This window comes from Dipodomys spectabilis, unplaced genomic scaffold, assembly GCF_019054845.1.
Source record: "Dipodomys spectabilis isolate Male_0828 unplaced genomic scaffold, ASM1905484v1 ptg000646l, whole genome shotgun sequence".
Lineage (NCBI taxonomy): Eukaryota > Metazoa > Chordata > Mammalia > Rodentia > Heteromyidae > Dipodomys > Dipodomys spectabilis.
The window spans coordinates 214,896-237,260 of record NW_024871323.1 but is presented as its reverse complement, the minus strand read 5'-3'; the positions used below and the strand labels follow the sequence as shown (position 1 = coordinate 237,260).

The following is a 22,365-nucleotide window of genomic DNA, read 5'->3' as shown; positions in this document are numbered from 1 at the left end:
GGCACCGTCCCTGAGATCTTTTTGCTCAAGGCTAGCGCTCTGCTACTTGAGCCACAGTGCCACTTCCAGTTTCTTCTGTGATTAATTGGAGATAAGAATCTCATGGACTTTTCCTGCCCAGGCTGGCTTGGAACCATGATCCTCAGATCTCAGCCTCCTGAGTAGCTAGGATGACAGGTGTGAGCCACCAGTGTCTAGCTGTCTTAGATACATTCTTGTAACGTAATTTTTAATTCGTGTGTGTGTGTGTGTGTGTGTGCGTGCGTATGTATGTGTGTATGTGCGTGTGTGTGTGTGTGTGTGCGTATGTATGTGTGTGCGCGCGTATGTATGTGTGTATGTGCATGTGTGTATGTGTGTGTGTGTGTGTGTGTGTGCTGGCATTAGGGCTTGAACTTAGGGGCCTGGTGGTCATCCCTTAGCTTTTTAAGGCTGGTCCTCTACCCCTGGAGCATAGCTCTGTTTCTGGTCTTTTGGTGAATAGAGACAATCACGATAATCAGCCCTGCTTCTGCTGGCTTTAAACTGCAAATCTCAGATCTCAGCACCACTAGTGCTTGGCTCTATTTTTGTAAATTTTCTTTGAGTAATTGAAATGGATATATATTCCCTATAAGTCATTACTTAATTAAATTTTTACCTCTGCCTTGTTAATTGTTTTCATCTTCTTTGTTGCCTTGTTAATATTTTCCCATGATGGGAGGTGTGTTTGGGGGGACTGTCTGCCGGGTCCCTGCCCGCCCACCCGCCTGCCTTTGCTGGGCACCCTCAGATTGAGGCCCTGTCTGCCTCTTACCAGTCCCTCTGTGGGCTGCGGCTGATTGTTACTGTGTGCTGTGAAAGTGGGAATTTCCCCACGCACAGGGCATGTATCCTCCAGGACTGGGAACTTGTACTTGCTCTTCCTGCTGCTTTATGCCTGGGAACAAAACGCTATTTTCCAGAGGGAGCAGTGTCTTCCCCAGCGTCTGCCCACAGCAGCAGGCTAAATCTCTTTACAGGGGAGGAGGGAGTGGGGACCCTGTCCCAGACCCCGCAGTTAGGCATGGGGTGGGAGGGTGAAGAGGACCAAGAAGCCCTGCTGGTCAGGTTTGGCTCCTTGCCAATGCCGGCCTCTCACCAGGAGAGGGGAGGAGGAGAGCGGACACGGTCAGTGACCCCCGCCGACTCACTGCACGGTGCTGTCCAGTGTTTGGCTGGGTTCTTCCTTGGTAAAGTTTTCATGCTTGTAGAGAAGCACGTGGAGGAGAGGCAGGCGCAGCCGCCGCCAGCTGCCCAGCGCTGTCCTCAGCGCTGTCCTCAGCGCTGTCCTCAGCGCCGCCTGCGCCTGCCCCGGGGTTTTATTATAGTTTTTCAAAAGGTTCCCAGGAACCTCGCCGTTTGGTGTTTATGTTATACTACCACGCCATTATACCGTGTAGCTCACCCTTCCTGACTCGAACACATGAGTTATGAGGTTTGGAGTCCACCTGGCTACTAGAAGCTAGCCAGAGCTTGGCAGAGAAGCTAGGAGAGCGCGCCACACCCCCGCTGCACGCCCCCCTCTTCTGTTCTGTTTTCTAGGCATTCTTCATGTATCATGGAAAGACTGGGTGAGAAAGAGAAAGGGAAAGGAGGAGGGGCAAAGTCATCCTTGATAGGTGGTCATCAACGGACACTCTCAGGAGAGGAGCTCAAAGGCACGGCGGCCGTGTGCATCTGACATAGGAAATGATACTGAAACAAACGCCAGGAAACGGAAACGAGGCATTTTTTTCTTCGTTGCTGTTTCTTATTTCTTTTCTTTTTGTCCTGTTTGTTTCTCTCTCTTTGGGAGAGTAAGGAGGGACACAGAAATGGAGGGACAAAGGTGAACAAAAGCAGCAGTGGTACTCACTAGACACTATGTTGAAAACAAACTATACAACTTGCGAGTGGGGATGGGAGGGAAAAACTGAGACAGTGTGAGGGAAGCGGTGACATTGTCCAAAAAGAAATGCACTCTTTCCTTGGCTTATGAAAGTAACCACTCTGTACACCTCCTTTATAATAACGAAAGAATTAAAAAAAGAAAAGTGGTCATGTTTTGGTACCCTAGTAGGTTGAAGGTTGTCAGACGAAGTAGTAAGTGTATCTCTGGTCACAGGGTATTTGGTCATCACCTACTTGGTCACTGTGTTTGGTCATAGTGTTGTTTGTTTAGTCATAGAGTGCTTGATCATGCTGTACTTAGTCATAGAGCCTTCATAGAGTAGTCAAAGCATGTTTGATCATAGTATGTATGGTCATAGAATGCCTCTCTGGTTATAGGATGTTTGGTCATAGAGTGTTTGTTCATGGAGTGTTGAGTTGTAGATTATTTGGTCATAGAATATTTGTTCTTGGAGTGTTTGGTCATAGAGTATTTGTTCATGGAGTGTTTGGTCATACAGTATTTGATCATAGCGTATTTTTTATGGAGTATATCATCATAGAGTGTTTGGTCATGAGTATTTGTTCATGGAGTGTTTGGTCATGGAATATTTGTTCACTGAGTGATTTGTCATAGAGTGTTTGTTCATGGAGTTTTTGTTCCTGGAGTGTATCGTCGTAGAGTATTTGGTCATGAGTATTTGTTCATGGAGTGTTTGGTCATAGAGTGTTTGTTCATGGAGTATTTGGTCATAGAATATTTGTTCTTGGAGTATTTGGTCATAGAATATTTGGACATAGAGTATTTGATCATAGAGCATTTGGTTATAGTTTTTTTTCATGGAGTGTTTATTCATGGAGTGTTTGGTCATAGAGTATTTGCTCATGGAGTGTTTGGTCATGAAGTGTTTGGTTATAGTGTATTTGTTCATGGTGTGTTTGGTCATAGAGTATTTGTTCATGGAGTGTTTGGTCATAGAATATTTGTTCATGGAGTGTATTGTCATAGAATGTTTGTCATGGAGTATTCTTTAGTATTTGATCATGGAGTATTCATTCATGGAGTGTTTCATCATAGAGTATTTGGTCATGGAGTGTTTGGTCATAGAGTGTTTGTTCATGGAGTATTTGTTCATGCAGTGTTTGGTCATAGAGTATTTGTTCATGGAGTATTTGTTCATGTTTGGTCATAGAGTATTTGTTCATGGAGTGTTTGTTCATGGAGTGTTTGGTCATAGAGTATTTGTTCATGTTTGGTCATAGAGTATTTGTTCATGGAGTATTTGTTCATGGAGTGTTTGTTCATGGAGTGTTTGGTCATGGAGTGTTTGGTCATGAAATGTTTGGTCATAGAATATTTGTTCATGGTGTGTTTGGTTATAGAGTATTTGTTCGTGAAGTGTTTGGTCATAGAGTATTTGGTCATGGAGTGTTTGGTCATAGAGTATTTGGTCATAGAGTGTTTGGTCATGGAATATTTGTTCATGGAGTGTTTGGTCATAGAGTATTTGTTCATGGAATGTTTGGTCATAGAGTATTTATTCATGGAGTGTTTGTTCTTGGAGTATTTATTCATGGAGTGTTTGGTTGTGGAGTATTTGGTCATGGAGTGCTGAGCCGCAGTATAGTTGATGGTTGAGTCTTTGGTCATGGTGTGTTTTATGACTGTTTTGCTTCTCACTTGAATCTCACTGCTTGCCATTAGACTTCATTTGTTAAGACTCCAGTCTAATCTTTCTGCCTCCCTGTGCTCCTCTGCTGGTCCCTTCATGCTGGCTAATGCACTTGAGTATGTGTTTTCAGCTATGGCCGCATATGGCACGACTGTAATATTACTGAGGAAAAGCTACCAAAGTGACCTCACATCATTATGTCGGGCTAAGTTTTTTGATGGTTGTAGGACTATTTCTTCTCTGTATCAAATCTGAAAGACTGTGTTATGATTCTATTCCTGTAATTCAGATATTAGATGGGAATATTCAGCAAAATTGAAGTGTTTTGAATCTTTACAATCTACCTGAGACTTTTAAAATGTGGTATGAAAGATGACATGATTTATCGAGAAATATGAATATATTTATATTCTTTTTGTAGTTAGCTGTTGTAGGTCTGAGATATCAGTATAAATATTTAAATTTAGGCCTGGGAAGGTAGCTCAGTGGTAGAGTGCTTGCCTTGCATGCATGAGGCCCTGGGTTCGATTCCTCAGCACCACATAAGCAGGAAAAAAAAAAAAGCTGGAAGTGGCGCTGTGGCTCTAGTGGTAGAGCGCTAGCCTTGAGCTGAAGAGCTGAGGGACAGCGCCCAGGCCCAGAGTTCAGGCCCCATGACCGGACCCCCCCCCCCCCCCAAATTTAAATTTAGGTACAGAAAAATGTCATCTGGTGAATTTTCAGTGTAAGGAAGTTTTTGTTTTTGCCTTGTTGAACGGGTTTCCAGTTTTAAGTCTGGCTTCTAAGTTGCAGTGAGGTCAGAATTTAAACTTTAAAACTGCATATGATTATTTCTTGCTACATTCCAGTCTCAAGAATTAATAAAATTTCTAATAAGAAAAGGAATTATGTATCATTTCTAGAATGTCCCTGGAGTTACTGGATTCCAGTAACAGTTCTTCAGCTGCACACTAGAGGGCTCTCGAGGCTGAGCTGAGCCTGGAGCCCACCCTGAGGTTTCGGATGCTTTGTGCCTGGTTGGTGGGGTAGAGGAGGAGGGGCACCCGGTCAGGATTAGGGCGACAGTGCTAGAGTAGCCACATATCTTAGGTAGAAGTTTGGGGATCTGCTTTGTTTGTGGAAAGTGTTAGAAAGGCGATTGTTAAAAATGGTTCAGTCAAATGTCTGTATAGATAATAGACTTTAATCCAAGTTAAAATTTTTTTTTGTGCTGGTCCTGGGGTTTGAACTCAGGGCCTGGGTGCTGCCCCTGATGTTTTTCCTCAAGTCTAGCATTCTACCACTTGAGCCACAGCTCCACTTCCAGCTTTGTGTGTGTGAGCCACTGGTGCTCAGCTTTAATCTAAATTTTATAGTATTTTTCATGCTTTGAAAAATCAGTCTAGTCAAGTGTTGATGGCTCCTAGCTAGCTAGCTACTCAGGAGGCTGAGATCTGAGGATGATGATTGTAAAGCCCAGGTGGAAAAATTGACGAGACTTTTATCTCCAGTTAATTACCAAAAAAGCCAGAAGCGGATCCGTGACTCAAGTGGTAGAGTGCTAGCTTTGAGCCAAAAAGCTCAGGGACAGTACTCAGGCCCTGAGTTCAAGCTCCAAGAACAGCACCAAAAACCAACCCCTCCCCCAAACTCCCCCCCCAATCCCAAACATTATCAATTGTCAGCATTTAGTGTTTTTCCCAGTAAACATCAATGGACATGTACTAAACATAATATAAATTTAATAAGTATGAACACAAATTTCTTTCCCTCCCTAAGTATTACTTGTGCTTTCATAGAGACAAAAGCATGAGTACAATAACTTAAAGGTCTGTGTGTTGCGTCTTTCAGGGGATCCGAGCCCGTGTTCTGGAGACCCTGGTCATGCTGCTGCTGCTCGCGCTGCTGACCCTGGGGATGGTGTGGGTGGCGTCGGCGCTCCTCGACCAGGACGCGGCCAGCATGGAGTCCTTGTACGGTACGGGCGTCTGGGCTGCACCAGACACGAGGAGCACCTGAAAGTTCCTCATGTAGTCAACCTTCTAGGCTAAGTGAAGCCTTTAGGTACACTTTAGAAAAGAAACAAAGCCAGGCTCGCCTGTAACCCCAGCTACTCAGGAGGCCGAGGTCTGAGCATCACAGTTGGAAGCCAGCCAGGGCACAAACATCCCCACGAGACTCTGTTCTCCAGTTAACTACTCAAAAACTGGAAGTGGTGCTGTGGTCAAGTGGTAGAGCGCTAGCCTTGAGTTGAAGAGCTGAGGGACAGCGCCCAGGCCCTGAGTCCAAGCCCTGCAACCAACAAAGAACTGCTGGAACAGCACACATTTTTCTCAGTCAAATAATTGGTTTTATTCTTCAAAGTCTATGGAAGCCTTTTTTCTTCTCCTTTGAAAGAGATTTTACAAATGAGTATTTTCTATTTATCCCACAATCTAGAAATTTCGTAGTTTAGTACACACTAACCATTACAGTGTTTATTATATGTTTAAATCTAGTTTATTAAGATAAAACATGGCTGAAATGTGCAACATTTTAGGTTTATTAAAATGCATTTACATTTTTTCATAGATCTCTGGGAGTTCTACCTACCCTATTTATATTCCTGTATATCATTGATGGGATGTTTGTTACTCCTCTGTAAGTATTTTTCTGACTTACTATTGATAGAAAGTATGTATTCTGAAAAGTTATGCGATGTTTTCTACCAAGATTTCTTGACCATTGTCAATATTACTGAGTTGGCTGTAGCTTTTGTTACTATGCAGGATAAATAATCAGGCCGCTGAAATAATCAGTTTTGAGTTTCTCCCAGGACAGCCTTATCCCACTGGGTTGTAGACACACACACACAGACAGACACACAGACACACACACACAGACAGACACACAGACACACACACACTCAGTGATTACATGTGCTCCTCTTCTTTTCCCTCCTCCATTATAGCTTCTTGTCCTTCCCCCATTGTATGTTTTTAAACAGAAACAGAACAGTTCTGTGTGGTGAATTGGTGATCTTTCTTTTAAAATCTGTTTGGTTTTACTTCAGGTGTCACGTCTTAACTCAGAGAGATTGTAAGTTGTTATGAGTAGCTCCAAAGGATTCATGGCTGGAGTTGATACTTACACCGTTTCCTGATTTCTCCAGTCCGCTAGGATATGGAATTTAATGTCCCCCCCCCCCCCCCCCCCCCCCCCCGCGTGACTGGGGTAGTAAGGCCCCTCTGCTCCCCTGTTGCCACTTTATTGCTGAGTTGAAGAATGCTCCGACTAAGCACGGAATGGGAGACAGGGGTGTGTTTAGAGTGTATTTAGTCTCTGTGATGGCAGGCTGCCTCCAGGAGTCCTGGCCTGCTGGTCATCCTCTCTCTCCTCTCCGCAGTGTGCACACCGGTCGGTCTGTCCCGCATGTTCACCGTGATGGGGCAGTTGCTGGTGAAGCCAACTGTAAGTATTTCTTTAGAAATTAATTAGTGTATTTGATAAAGGTGTTTATAAAATTACTTAGAAACATCCTATATATTGTGAGTTACCATTTAGAAACAGAATGAGCAGCTTTTTGCCGGCTTATTGCGTAAATAATAGTGATTAAACTTCACTGTTGTTTTTATGTTATCATGGACTGTATCACCAGCACGTTTTGCTGTGCATTTTGGCAGTGCTGGGGTGGTGCGCGAGGCCTCCTGCTCATGCTGCAGGCACCTCACCACCCGAGCCTTTCTCCAGTCTGCTTTGCCCAGCCTAGAGCTGGGGGTCTTGCTGTGGAGCCAGTGCCTCCCGTGCTGCGAGGATGACAGACACAAATACGTGTCTGTCTCACAAATACGTGAGACAGGCTGTGAATCCTTTATGTAAGGCTGGCCTCGATGCGGAGCCTGGTCCTGGCTTTCCCAGCAGCCAGGACCACGGCCTTGAGCTCCAGCCGGCTACATTATTATTATTTAAGAACTATTTCTTCCCTCCCTCCCTCCCTCCCTCCCTCCCTCCCTCCCTCCCTCCCTTCCCTTCCCTCCCCTCCCCTCTCCCTCCCCTCTCCCTCTCCCTCTCCCTCTCCCTCTCTCCCTCTCCCTCTCCCTCTCCCTCTCCCTCTCTCCCTCTCTCTTTCTCTCTCTCTCTTTCTGTCTCTCTCTCGCTTTCTCTCTCTCTCTCTTTCTCTCTCTCTTTTCTCTCTCTTTCTCTCTCTCTTTCTCTCTCTCTTCTCTCTTTCTCTCTTTCTTTCTTTCTTTCTTGTCCTCGGGCTTGAAATCAGGGCCTGGGCGCTGTCCCTGAGCTGCTTCTGCTCAAGGCAGGTGCTCTACCACTTTTACTATTTTTAAAAAATAATTTTTATCTTTGAAAACTGAATTTGGTATTACTTTTAAAAATACTAATTTCTGGCACTTAGATAAAAATTTGACTCACAAATTTTAACACAAAATATGCAAATGTTTATAGTCTTCATTGCACTATGTTAAAGAGTAATTTGATTAGGTCACAAAGTCAATCATGTAGTTACGTTGCTACCTGTCTTCCAGCACCGGGGAAGCTATGGCAGGAGACTCATGGGTTTGAGGTCCACCTGATGGGCCTTAGAGAGCAAGATTATAGTTCAGAAACAAACCGGCCATACATATGGTCTGATTTTTAACAATTATGTTTCTGAAATTTTATGTATTATGTCGATTCATTGAGTTATACTTTGCCTTTAATCTCAGACATACATATTCTTTTTACCTTTCTTTTTTCTTCTGGGCCTGGGGTGTGAATTCAGGGCTGGGCATCGTCCCTCAACTTTTTTACTCAAGGCTTTAGTGCTCTACCACTTGAGCCACAGCTTCTCTTTCCGCGTTTTGGTGGTTAATTAGAGATAAGCATCTCACAGACTTCTTTGAACTGCCGTCCATGCAGCCTCCCAAGGATTCCATGTGTGAGCCATTGGTGCCTAGCTGGAGTCAATTTTTAAAATAGTTTTCAGTTGGTAGTAATACTAATTCCTTTGGTCATTAACTATTTTGTCAGGTGTTCAGTAATATAAAATGATGTTTCAGTTACAACTGAGGAGTGAGCCATGTAAAAATGATACTTCAGTTACAACTAAGGAGTGAGCCATTTAAATTATTTTTGTGGGTTTCACTGCCAGCAAGTTCACACCTACGCCACTTAGTTAATGTGGGTTTCTGCCGCCGGTCCCGTGCCCGTCCACGCCCCTGCCCTCCATGGGGCCCGTCCCATGCCCGTCCCGTGCCCGTCCACGCCCCTGCCCTCCATGGGGCCCGTCCCATGCCCGTCCTGTGCCCGTCCACGCCCCTGCCCTCCATGGGGCCTGTCCCATGCCTGTCCTGTGCCCGTCCACGCCCCTGCCCTCCATGGGGCCAGTCCCATGCCCGTCCTGTGCCTGTCCACGCCCCTGCCCTCCATGGGGCCCATCCCGTGCCCGTCCACGCCCCTGCCCTCCATGGGGCCCGTCCCGTGCCCGTCCACGCCCCTGCCCTCCATGGGGCCCGTCCCGTGCCCGTCCACGCCCCTGCCCTCCATGGGGCCCGTCCCGTGCCCATCCATGCCCCTGCCCTCCATGGGGCCCGTCCCATGCCCGTCCACGCCCCTGCCCTCCATGGGGCCCGTCCCATGCCCGTCCACGCCCCTGCCCTTCATGGGGCCCGTCCTGTGCCCGTCCACGCCCCTGCCCTCCATGGGGCCCGTCCCGTGCCCGTCCACGCCCCTGCCCTCCATGGGGCCCATCCACGCCCCTGCCCTCCATGGGGCCCGTCCATGCCCCTGCCCTCCATGGGGCCCGTCCACGCCCCTGCCCTCCATGGGGCCCGTCCCGTGCCCGTCCCGTGCCCGTCCACGCCCTGCCCTCCATGGGGCCCGTCCCGTGCCCGTCCACGCCCTGCCCTCCATGGGGCCCGTCCCGTGCCTGTCTGCTCCCCTGCCATCCACAGTGCCCTTCCTGCTTCCCCAGCTGGGTTGCTGTGCTCGGGCTCCTCAGGCCCCCTTCCTGCTTCAGCCCCCGTAGCCTCTTGGAACCCCACTTGGGCGTCCCCTGGGGTCCCTGTGTGCCCTGCTCCAGGTGGAGGCGTTGAGTTCTGTCTCTCTGTTGTGAGCTCATTGAGGGAAATGCTAGTTTTGATTTGCTTTTGTTTGTAAAAGCTGGTCTCTGTTGGAACTTTTAATCTATGACAACTTAAAAAAGAAAGATCTAGGGCTCAAGGCGTGGCTCGGAGGTGAGCTGGGCTCCGGCGGGCCAGGCTGCCGTTGCTGGCGGTTCCGTTTTTGGTGTAAAGTTCTGTTAATGTTCTGGCCTGCTCCTGCTGCTCCCGCCAGCCTTGCATGTCTAATGTAAATGAGGAGAAGACAGTGGCAACAGGGAGCACTACCTTCAAGTGCTGATGGATGCCCCACAGGAGCTGCAGACTCAGCCTACGTAGAACCCTAGCCTAACTTCCCCCAACTGGTGGTCTTAGTAACAGTGTCCTCAAAGTCTTAGTCATGCTTGTGCGGTGTCTTGTTCCTGACACATGGAAGCAGTGGGCACGTGGGGTGATCAGGTGTTCACGGCCGTGAGCCCTGTGTCTGACGCGGTTCATCCCGCGCCCGTCATGCTCCCTCATTCCCAGCTGAGCTGGTGTAGGGAGTCGGAGCTGCCTGCGCGGTGCGCGGCCGGGCGGCTCGGAGGCGCGTACCTGCAGCCCGGGGCCTGGACCACTCGGTCCCGCCGCTCACCTGTGCTTTTGCCGGGCTCTCTTCCTCTTGCTAAGTTGGCCTAGCAAGAATGCTGGACAAGACTTTTCCTCACTGGAAATCATCTTTGTTTCTCTGACCTTTTGTAACCTTTTACTTTAGCCTCTGCTTGACATTTGTTTTAATCCTGGAGTTGTCTTTTGAATTCGCCTTACCTTTCCTGCTGCGCTTTGAGGTCAAGGACAGTATTCTCTGGATCTTAGCCGCGTCAGCCGCGGCGGGGGAGCGCGGCCTGGACGGTGATGGAGGGTAGGCTGCAGGGGAGACGCGTCCGGGTGCCTCACTGGCCTCTCGTCAGCTGTGGAAACAAGTATCTCGTTAAACACTGAACAGCAATGTAAAGACGAGTTTTTTACATGTCAGACCTAAATCTTTGAAAAAGGCCATTCCAGTTCTGTGGTAGGACAGGAGGAGGAGCGTGGCTGGGGGGCTCGCGTGACACCGCGCGTCCGGGCGCCTCCGGCTCACCTCCCCATTCGTTGCCCCTTTTCCACACAGTTACTGTAATGGCGATGCTCAGAGGGGTACAGTTAGATAAGTCGGGTAATGCGCACGTTTCCTCCTCCGCTGCCCTTGGTCCTGTCAGCTCTTGGTACGTTGGGCCCACGACACATTCCCACACGCATCACTCTTCGCAGCTTAGCTGCCTGCGTCCCCCTCCTTCCATTCCATCACTCATGCAAACTAGTCTTTTGTCTGTTTAGGCTTTCTGAGGTAGAGGTGATGGTTTGTCTACTCAGTGGTTAGTTCAGGGGTAGGCCGCCGGGACCATGCACACTTGTGGAGAAACTGGAGTTAGTGAGCTGTTTCACACACGTTTCCAGATGAGGACTGTGCGATCTGGGCTGATAGGGTGCTCAGACCCAGGGACCTTGTCCTTAGCCTACCAATCCCACGTGATTTATTTTGCTGGAAGTTTGGGTTTGGATGATAGAGAACGTTAGTGTCGGCTCTGGGCTTCTTTGATGTTTTCCCTAGAGGTAGGAAGGTAGAATCTCACTGAAGAATAGCTATGATGGCAAAAATAGAATTAGACACATTTTAGATTTGATCAGTTTTGAAGACAGAGTAGATAATACCGTACCTTTATTTGGTGATTGATTAGTGAAGTTTCTTTCTCTCTTTCTTTCTTTCTTTCTTTCTTTTTTTTTTTTTTTTGTTGGTCATGGGGGCTGAACTCTGGGCCTGGGCGCTGTCCCTTAGCTCTTCAGCTCAAGGCTAGCACTCTACCATTTGAGTCACAGTGCCACTTACAGTTTTTTTCTGCTTGTGTGGTGCTGAGGAATCGAACCCAGGGCCTCATGCAAGCGCTCTACCACTGAGCCACCTTCCCAGCTCTAGTGAGGTTTCTTGTGTTTTTTCTTTTTTTGTTTCTGTTTCTGTGATGAGAGGCTTATCTGTAAACCCATCATTTCCTAGTGTGGGATAATTTTTATAATACCAGTTTTGGATACTCATGAAAGAAAGACATATTGGAGTAGTAAAATGTTGTGTATGAAGATGACATAAATGGGATGTTCTACATACCTCTAATGTACTGTATAGATTTCTTGTTTTAGACATTATGTTGGTAAATATAAATGGAAAAACAAATGTTGGCCTAGTTGACCTATTCCTTCTAGTTCTAAAATAGTGGCTTGGGGATGCTCATGCGCATGTGTGCGCGCGCGCGCACACACACACACACACACACACACACACACACACACACACACACACACACACACACACACACACACACACACACACACACACACACCATCTCTAGGGTCTCAATTCATGCTCTTGTTTGCCATTGGGACTTCGCAGAATTCTTAGTGTAATCCTTTAAACTCTAAAACTATCCAATTTAAGTATGTCTATTTTTCAGTGAAGTTTTGATATATTTAGATACTAAAATGCATAAATATATTAAGTATGTAAAAAAAGGAATTTAGAGACTTTTGGGGGCGTTTTTGTTATTTGAATGAATACATTATATACAATAATAGACCAGCTGAGTGCTTGTAGCTCATGCCTGTAATCCTAGCTACTCAGGAGGCTTGAGATCTGAGGATTGTGGTTCAAAGACAGCCCAGGTAGGAAAGCCTGTAGAACTCTTATCTCCAATTAATCACCAAAATACTGGAAGTAGAGCTGTGGCTTAAGTGGTAAGGCATCAGCTTTGAGCTAAAAGCTCAGGGATAAATAGCACCAAGCCCCAGGACTGCCCCCCGCCAACCCCTCCCCTCAAAAAAAACAAAAAAACGGAAGAAATAGACCAAAGGCCTAAGCATTTTAGTAAGTATGGATTTTATAATGTTACATTATTGAGTAGTTTTATCTTTAAATTTAGATTCTTGAAGACCTGGATGAGCAAATTTATATTATTACCCTGGAAGAAGAAGCACTCCAGAGACGACTCCATGGTACTTGTGTATCGTGTCTTTATAGCAATTGAGTTGAATGGACAGATAATTGAGTAATAGGTGCTTCATGGGACGGGGACTCACCAAAAGGCTGATGGAGATGAGCGGTGGCCAACTGGCCAGTGACCCTGGACCCCCCTCCCCACCCGGCCCCCCAGGCAGTGGTCACTGGGGGCTGCAGACATCCACCCACAGCTCCTCAGCTGATCCAGCTGGCCTCACTTCTCACCCCTCCTGTAGAGAGGATGTGGAGAACTCCGTGGCCTGGGGATGTGGCTAGCTCTCAGCTCTCCACCAAGTAAGCAGGGCAGACCCTCCGAGTCTTAGTGACTGTTCATATTGGGCCTCTAGTGGAGAACCAATGAAGAGAAGAGTAATAATGTTGTTTAGGAAAATTTTCTATAATTTAATCTGAACTGCCTCTCCCCAGATCGCATTATCAATATCTAATAATATTTGTGAGTCACAGTGCACCACCAAGATGAGATGATCAATATCTAATTACATTGTCAATCATAATTCAAGAGTGTGTAAATGTGAAGAAATACACCCACTTTCTTCAACTACAGATAGTAAGCTTAAGTTTTCAACCAAAACTTGTTGATAATGTTTATAGATTTATTCTCAGGTCAAAACATTTTGATTTCTGTGTATTCTAGAGAATGTTAGTTGGTGACATTGTACACTTTAATGCAGGCCAGCTTTTGGACTTAAACTACCTATGTCTTTTATCTTTTATTAAAAGCTGTATTTGCCTTTCAGAATTACAAACTTGAATCAACATTTCAGCTTTATGGGTTTATTGGAGATAGTGTAGTAAGTTTATCTTCTTTGGGTAATTGTGTCATTGCGCAGTAAGCCAGCCAGCGTTGCAGAGATTGGGAATCTGACTGCCCTTCCGGCAGAGTGTGCTGTTGCGGCCTGAGTGCACGTGAGGAGCATGCGCACAGGTACAGGCAGGCAGGACAAAGAACGAGCAAAGCCCTCAAGTCTTGCTCGTCTCTCAAGTGTCGCCACACAGGGAGGGAGCCTTCCTGGGTCTAAGACACTGAGAAGGAAATTCTGGCTATCCGGTTATCCATGTGACAGAACAAAGCTCAGTGAGAAGACAGACCCCACAGCCAGCGCTGACACAGAGCGGCCATGGTCTGCTCCCCACAGCCAGCGCTGACACAGAGCGGCCATGGTCTGCTCCCCACAGCCAGCGCTGACACAGAGCGGCCATGGTCTGCTCCCCACAGCCAGCGCTGACACAGAGCGGCCATGGTCTGCTCCCCACAGCCAGCGCTGACACAGAGCGGCCATGGTCTGCCTCCCCACAGCCAGTGCTGACACAGAGCGGCCATGGTCTGCTCCCCACAGCCAGCGCTGACACAGAGCGGCCATGGTCTGCCTTCCCACAGCCAGCGCTGACACAGAGTGCTCTGCTCCCCACAGCCAGCGCTGACACAGAGCGGCCATGGTCTGCCTCCCCACAGCCAGCGCTGACACAGAGCGGCCATGGTCTGCCTCCCCACAGCCAGTGCTGACACAGAGCGGCCGTGGTCTGCCTCCCCACAGCCAGCGCTGACACAGAGCGGCCGTGCTCTGCCTTCCCAGAGGCCTGGGAGGGAAGCGGAGACGGCTAAGGAGAAGGCGATTTTATGCCATTTGGTTGGCCAAGCATCCTTTGAGACCCTTCTGGCTGACCTGTTGGTTTCTAGAATTGTTTCAATGATGCTTTTGATATTTGCTCCTGGTTAGTCATTGTGAGCTGTTTTAGGTGAGAAATAATAGGCTACATAAGTGATTTTATGTCAGAATTGACTTTTAAGTACTGAAATTTCGAGTTTGGGATCTTGGGCTTGGTATAAGGCACTCAACCCTTAGGCCCAAACCCCAGTCCTTCTCTGTTCTAGTTATTTCTCAGATGAAGCTTTGGGTTTTTGTCTGGAGCCAGCCTTGGACCCTAGCTCTTTCCTTTTCAGATAAGATCTTGAATTGGACCACAGTCCTCTTACCTCCTGGGTACCTAGAGTATGCCCAGCTTACACATGGGCTGCTCTTAACTTGTATTAAAAGTTCTAAGTTTCAGTACAGTTTATTTATTGAAGCATGCAGGGAGAAAAAAGGAAAAAGTTTTGTGATTTGTTAGTTTTAAAAGAAAGTGTGGAAGTAGGATGTTAGTGTGCCGCAGCACCTCCCTGGATTTTACTGGTGTGAATGCCAGTGAAAAGCCAGTCCTGAGGCTTGAACTCGAGGCATGGGCTCCGTCCTTGGGGTTTTTTTTTTTTTGCTCAAGGCCAGTGCTCTAACCACTTGAGCCACAGCTTCACTTCCAGCTTTTTGGTGGTTAATTGCAGGTAAGAGTATCAGACTTTCTTGCTTGGGCTGGCTTTGAACTGGGATCCTCAAATCTCAGCCTCCTGAGTAGTAGAATTCTAACTAGAATTCTAGGCATCAGCCACTTCACCTGACAAAAATGAGTTTTGTTGTAGCAATTATTTTCTATTTTAATTTATGAAACAAAAGGTTTTAATTTTTAATCTTGTTTTTTGAAAGAAATATAGAATAGGGAGAAAGAAAGCTTCTTTTACCGTGTGTAAAGCCAATTTATCACCGAAGTCAAGGGTTCTAATGCTAATAAAAATGGAGCGTGTGGGAGTGTGGCTCATTTTACAGTTACCTGAGAAACATGACACTTCAGAGGGGTGAGAGGTGCTGTCCTATGGGAACAGCACTTTTTTGGGTCAGTTGTAAGACTTGAACTCTAGGCAGCTTGGGCACTATCCCTGAACTCTTGCTCAAGGCTAGTGCTTTACCATTTTGAAAAGCAGCTCCACTTCTGGTTTTCTGGTGGTTAATTGGAGATAAAAGGAGAGTCTCAGGCTGACTTTGAGCTGTGATCCTCCTCAGATCTCAGCTTCCTAAGTAACTAGGATCACAGGTGTGAACCACCTGTGTCCAGTTCGGGAAGCACTTCTGTCTAGAGGTAGGATCAGTTGTGGTAGCTGTTCTGTTCCTGGAGTTGAATTTTCAAAATTACCAGGGTAGCTGTGTCATAGAGTGCCTGGCCGACTCCGCCATTGTCCTCTTGTAGCTGACCCTCAGTGGTGCCGTCTGTGTAGGGCTGTTGCGTGTTTTTGTGGTTCATTCATAGGATATGTTAAAAAATTAAGCAAAGGTTGGACTATTACAGCATAATTGTGTCCTACAGAGGGTGTCCTAAACACTTAAGGAAGAGAAGCAGAGGACAAGGGTTCTGTGTGCTCCTGAGCAAGACCAGCTGTAGATGTCCGTCTTTGATGAAGGTGTTTTTGTTGTTCTTTGTGCTCCACCGGCACGTGTAGGGTGGGGAGAGGCCTGTAGAACTCCTGTGTCCTGGCAGAACTCCCACCCCTTCCTGTGCCTGCGTTTGCTGCGAGCACCGGGCCTCCTCTTAAGCACAGAAGAGTCAGACCTCCTGCACCTGTGTCTGCCCAGCCCATTTTGGACCCAGAATCTTCTGCTTTTCCCCTAGCTCCTACAGCTTCTGCCAGCCTGCTTAAAACCAAGTTAACCCGTCAGTAAAACCCAGAGTCTCAGCCTCCCCTTCTTGCTCAAGGAAACTTGGACTTTTCAGCACGGTTCTTCTCTGTGCCTTTCCTGGAGTGGCACACTTCCCCTTGTCTGTCCTCCCCCTGCCCCCCCTCCCCCTCCTCCTGTGACTGTGGCTCTGTCCCCCCTCCTGTGACTGTGGCTCTGTCCCCCTCCTGTGACTGTGGCTCTGTCCCCCTCCTGTGACTGTGGCTCTGTCCCCCCTCCTGTGACTGTGGCTCTGTCCCCCCCCCTCCTGTGACTGTGGCTCTGTCCCCCCTCCTGTGACTGTGGCTCTGTCCCCCCCTCCTGTGACTGTGGCTCTGTCCCCCTCCTCCCCCCCCTCCTGTGACTGTGGTTCTGTCCCCCCATCCTGTGACTGTGGCTCTGTCCCCCCCCCTCCTGTGACTGTGGCTCTGTCCCCCCTCCTGTGACTGTGGCTCTGTCCCCCCTCCTGTGACTGTGGCTCTGTCCCCCCTCCTGTGACTGTGGCTCTGTCCCCCTCCTGTGACTGTGGCTCTGTCCCCCCTCCTGTGACTGTGGCTCTGTCCCCCCCCTCCCCCCCCCTCCTGTGACTGTGGCTCTGTCCCCCCCCTCCTGTGACTGTGGCTCTGTCCCCCCTCCTGTGACTGTGGCTCTGTCCCCCTCCTGTGACTGTGGCTCTGTCCCCCCTCCTGTGACTGTGGCTCTGTCCCCCCTCCTGTGACTGTGGCTCTGTCCCCCCCCTCCTGTGACTGTGGCTCTGTCCCCCCTCCTGTGACTGTGGCTCTGTCCCCCCCTCCTGTGACTGTGGCTCTGTCCCCCCTCCTGTGACTGTGGCTCTGTCCCCCCTCCTGTGACTGTGGCTCTGTCCCCCCTCCTGTGACTGTGGCTCTGTCCCCCCTCCTGTGACTGTGGCTCTGTCCCCCCTCCTGTGACTGTGGCTCTGTCCCTCCTCCTGTGACTGTGGCTCTGTCCCCCCCCCTCCTGTGACTGTGGCTCTGTCCCCCCCCCTCCCCCCCCTCCTGTGACTGTGGCTCTGTCCCCCCCCCTCCTGTGACTGTGGCTCTGTCCCCCCCTCCTGTGACTGTGGCTCTGTCCCCCCTCCTGTGACTGTGGCTCTGTCCCCCTCCTCCTGTGACTGTGGCTCTGTCCCCCTCCTGTGACTGTGGTTCTGTCCCCCTCCTGTGACTGTGGTTCTGTACCCCTCCTGTGACTGTGGCTCTGTCCCCCCTCCTGTGACTGTGGCTCTGTCCCCCCTCCTGTGACTGTGGCTCTGTCCCCCTCTTGTGACTGTGGCTCTGTCCCCCCCTCCTGTGACTGTGGCTCTGTCCCCCCCCTCCTGTGACTGTGGCTCTGTCCCCCTCCTGTGACTGTGGCTCTGTCCCCCCTCCTGTGACTGTGGCTCTGTCCCCCCCCCTCCCCCCCCTCCTGTGACTGTGGCTCTGTCCCCCTCCTGTGACTGTGGCTCTGTCCCCCCTCCTGTGACTGTGGCTCTGTCCCCCCCCTCCTGTGACTGTGGCTCTGTCCCCCCCCCCTCCTGTGACTGTGGCTCTGTCCCCCCCCCTCCTGTGACTGTGGCTCTGTCCCCCTCCTGTGACTGTGGCTCTGTCCCCCCTCCTGTGATTGTGGCTCTGTCCCCCCTCCTGTGACTGTGGCTCTGTCCCCCCCCTCCTGTGACTGTGGCTCTGTCCCCCCCCCTCCCCCCCCTCCTGTGACTGTGGCTCTGTCCCCCCCCCTCCTGTGACTGTGGCTCTGTCCCCCCCCCCTCCTGTGACTGTGGCTCTGTCCCCCCTCCTGTGACTGTGGCTCTGTCCCCCCTCCTGTGACTGTGGCTCTGTCCCCCTCCTGTGACTGTGGCTCTGTCCCCCCCTCCTGTGACTGTGGCTCTGTCCCCCCCCCTCCTGTGACTGTGGCTCTGTCCCCCTCCTGTGACTGTGGCTCTGTCCCCCCTCCTGTGACTGTGGCTCTGTCCCCCCCCTCCCCCCCCCTCCTGTGACTGTGGCTCTGTCCCCCCCCCTCCTGTGACTGTGGCTCTGTCCCCCCCTCCTGTGACTGTGGCTCTGTCCCCCTCCTGTGACTGTGGCTCTGTCCCCCCTCCTGTGACTGTGGCTCTGTCCCCCCCCTCCTGTGACTGTGGCTCTGTCCCCCCCCCTCCTGTGACTGTGGCTCTGTCCCCCCTCCTGTGACTGTGGCTCTGTCCCCCCCCTCCTGTGACTGTGGCTCTGTCCCCTCCTCCTGTGACTGTGGCTCTGTCCCCCCTCCTGTGACTGTGGCTCTGTCCCCCCTCCTGTGACTGTGGCTCTGTCCCCCCCCTCCTGTGACTGTGGCTCTGTCCCCCCCTCCTGTGACTGTGGCTCTGTCCCCCCCCCTCCTGTGACTGTGGCTCTGTCCCCCCCTCCTGTGACTGTGGCTCTGTCCCCCCCCTCCTGTGACTGTGGCTCTGTCCCCCCTCCTGTGACTGTGGCTCTGTCCCCCCCCCTCCTGTGACTGTGGCTCTGTCCCCCCCTCCTGTGACTGTGGCTCTGTCCCCCCTCCTGTGACTGTGGCTCTGTCCCCCCCCTCCTGTGACTGTGGCTCTGTCCCCCCCCCTCCTGTGACTGTGGCTCTGTCCCCCCCTCCTGTGACTGTGGCTCTGTCCCCCCTCCTGTGACTGTGGCTCTGTCCCCCCCCTCCTGTGACTGTGGCTCTGTCCCCCCCCTCCTGTGACTGTGGCTCTGTCCCCCCTCCTGTGACTGTGGCTCTGTCCCCCCTCCTGTGACTGTGGCTCTGTCCCCCCCCTCCTGTGACTGTGGCTCTGTCCCCCCCCCCCCGTGACTGTGGCTCTGTCCCCCCCCCTCCTGTGACTGTGGCTCTGTCCCCCCTCCTGTGACTGTGGCTCTGTCCCCCTCCTGTGACTGTGGCTCTGTCCCCCCTCCTGTGACTGTGGCTCTGTCCCCCCCCCTCCTGTGACTGTGGCTCTGTCCCTCCCCCTCCCCCCCTCCTGTGACTGTGGCTCTGTCCCCCCTCCTGTGACTGTGGCTCTGTCCCCCCTCCTGTGACTGTGGCTCTGTCCCCCTCCTCCTGTGACTGTGGCTCTGTCCCCCTCCTGTGACTGTGGTTCTGTCCCCCTCCTGTGACTGTGGTTCTGTCCCCCTCCTGTGACTGTGGCTCTGTCCCCCCTCCTGTGACTGTGGCTCTGTCCCCCCTCCTGTGACTGTGGCTCTGTCCCCCTCCTGTGACTGTGGCTCTGTCCCCCCCCCTCCTGTGACTGTGGCTCTGTCCCCCCCCTCCTGTGACTGTGGCTCTGTCCCCCCCCCTCCTGTGACTGTGGCTCTGTCCCCCCTCCTGTGACTGTGGTTCTGTCCCCCCCTCCTGTGACTGTGGCTCTGTCCCCCTCCTGTGACTGTGGCTCTGTCCCCCCTCCTGTGACTGTGGCTCTGTCCCCCCCCTCCTGTGACTGTGGCTCTGTCCCCCCCCCTCCTGTGACTGTGGCTCTGTCCCCCCTCCTGTGACTGTGGTTCTGTCCCCCCCTCCTGTGACTGTGGCTCTGTCCCCCTCCTGTGACTGTGGCTCTGTCTCCCCCCCTCCTGTGACTGTGGCTCTGTCCCCCCCCCTCCTGTGACTGTGGCTCTGTCCCCCTCCTGTGACTGTGGCTCTGTCCCCCCTCCTGTGACTGTGGCTCTGTCCCCCCCCTCCTGTGACTGTGGCTCTGTCCCCCCCCCTCCTGTGACTGTGGCTCTGTCCCCCTCCTGTGACTGTGGCTCTGTCCCCCCTCCTGTGACTGTGGCTCTGTCCCCCCTCCTGTGACTGTGGCTCTGTCCCCCCCCCTCCTGTGACTGTGGCTCTGTCCCCCCTCCTGTGACTGTGGCTCTGTCCCCCCCCCTCCCCCCCCCTCCTGTGACTGTGGCTCTGTCCCCCCCCCCTCCTGTGACTGTGGCTCTGTCCCCCTCCTGTGACTGTGGCTCTGTCCCCCCTCCTGTGACTGTGGCTCTGTCCCCCTCCTGTGACTGTGGCTCTGTCCCCCTCCTGTGGCTGTGGCTCTGTCCCCCCTCCTGTGACTGTGGCTCTGTCCCCCTCCTGTGACTGTGGCTCTGTCCCCCTCCTGTGACTGTGGCTCTGTCCCCTCCTGTGACTGTGGCTCTGTCCCCTCCTGTGACTGTGGCTCTGTCCCTCCTCCTGTGACTGTGGCTCTGTTCCCCTCCCCCCCCCGTCCCCGCTTCGCCCCTCAGTGTGCTCCACTCCAAATGTCCCCGCCCCATTATCGTCTCTGGCCCCCATGCTCTAATGTCCCCCGGCCATGTCTGTCCCCACCATTCCTACTCCTCACCCTTTTCACTGTCCGTCAGCCCATGTGCTCTTTCCCACCGTTCCTAATGACCTGCTCTCCCTCATCCCTCTCTGACTCCCTCTGCGGTGGGGGCCTTGTTCCCTGCCCACTGCCTTCCCAGAGCACTGCAAGCTCCAGCTCCTTCTCTTCTGGTGGTCTGTCTTCCTGTTGTGTGGTCTGGGCTTGTCCTTAGCAGTAGCTGCTGCTTCTGGCACCCCTCAGCCATGCTCTGGTTTTCCATTTCTGTCCTCCATTTCCTATAGTTCTTCTCCATAGGGATCCAGCAGTCCACTAGCTGGGAGCTTCTCCTTACTACCCACCCATTTCCCCCACACCCACTGCTCAGCTTATATCTACTCAGGCCACTGGAATCAGGGCCTGAATGTGCCCGTGCTCCTTATCCTGACTCCTGTGGACTTGGTCTGGGCTGTGGCTCTGACTACCTCCTCCTCTCCCTGCAGGCCCTCCTGGTCTTACTGCCGGCCTTCTTCAAGCATGTGACTAGGACCTTGAATCTGTAGATAAAACTTCAGAGTCTCGTGGGTCACGTTTCTCTACCTCCTGAATAGCTGGGGTTCAGAGGTACAACCATACCTTGTTTTTAGGAATGTAACGTTCCACACATCCACTAGCTTTTCCTAGTAACTTAGTGGTCCTCTTTGCTGTTTTTCTCCCTCTGTGTTCACAGCATCATCTCTTTTCCCTTCGGCTTCTTTGCACTCACCGGTTTGCAGTCCCGTCCCACATCCACTTTTAAACGCCATCTGTTAACGGGCACAGGACCCAGCTGCCAGTAGCCTTTCCCTGTGGGTGTTCAGTGGGCATCTTAAATACCGTGTCAGCGCCACCCCAAGACCCGACTCCCTAGCTCTGCGTCTGCTGCTGCAGCTCACCTCCGCAGGGCAGTGTCTGAGCGCTCAGGCTGAGCGCTCACAGTCCCTCTGCAGAGCGGCTGGCTCTGACTTTAGAAGCGTCCTGGAAGCTGACTGTCCCCACCGTACTGCCTCCTCTGGACTGAGCTCCGTTGCTCTGTGGTGAGGCTAATCTTTGCAGTAGCTTCCTAGTTGTTCTCCACGTGTCTGTCTCTGAGATGAGGCATCTCCCGCAGTCTCCCCACTGCTCCCCTCGCAGAGCCTCTTCCCGTGAAGCGTTTGTGCAGTTTCCCTTCTCTTTCGTCCAGATCTTGGCCTCCGAGCTCGTGGTGTGGGACTTCCTACCCCATGGGTGAGCCGTGAGCACGGACCCGAGGTTGCTGAGCCTGCTGCCCCCAGGCCGCCCCCAGCCACCCGCTCACTGGCTGCCAGGACCTTCTCTCTGACATCCTCATCCTTCGGCCCAAGCATCCGCCACAGGAGCTGGGGGTTTTGTTAGCTCTCTCCACACCATGCTCTTGACCCCACATTATTAGATGTGTGGCAGGTGTGCGGGCAGTGGTGCAAAGAGCATAGGACAGAGAGCTGTTGTTTTACTATAGACTTGAAGAGGAAAGGGAAGGAACATTTGGTGAGGATAAAAGACAGGATCTCTTCGAGAAGGACAGGCAGGGCCGTGGCCAGCAGACCAACCTGAGGGGCAGCATGAGGTGATTCCCTGCGATTATACCCACAGATGAGCAATCTCCTGCCACTTCTGCTGTAGGATCCTGAAGTGGGGGTCAACAGAAAGTCCCATTACATTAATCGTGGTAGACGATCTTTTGTAGCTCCTTCCCAGTAAGGATACATGTATCATTAACATGCTTAAATGTTTAAGTAATGCAGCGGCATTAATTGAAATAATTAGCCTTAGTGTGCATATAGCCCATGGGTGTACTGGGTAACTTTAGAAGTATCCTAATGAATAGAAATTA

At 51.3% G+C, this 22,365-nt stretch overlaps 1 protein-coding gene across 7 annotated transcripts in view; it reads left to right on the top strand.

Moving 5' to 3' along the window:
- The window catches only part of Lmbr1 (limb development membrane protein 1), a 123,369-nt gene that overhangs the window by 64,813 nt on the left and 36,191 nt on the right, over positions 1 to 22,365 (top strand). For 5 of the 7 annotated variants that reach the window (XM_042671589.1, XM_042671585.1, XM_042671584.1 and 2 more), the window contains 4 exons: positions 5,394 to 5,520; positions 6,114 to 6,182; positions 6,928 to 6,992; positions 12,601 to 12,673. In XM_042671589.1, the coding sequence (XP_042527523.1) occupies positions 5,394 to 5,520; positions 6,114 to 6,182; positions 6,928 to 6,992; positions 12,601 to 12,673 (334 nt within the window). The remainder of the gene's footprint in view (positions 1 to 5,393; positions 5,521 to 6,113; positions 6,183 to 6,927; positions 6,993 to 12,600; positions 12,674 to 22,365) is intronic. The other 2 variants (XM_042671586.1, XM_042671587.1) reach the window with 2 other exon arrangements.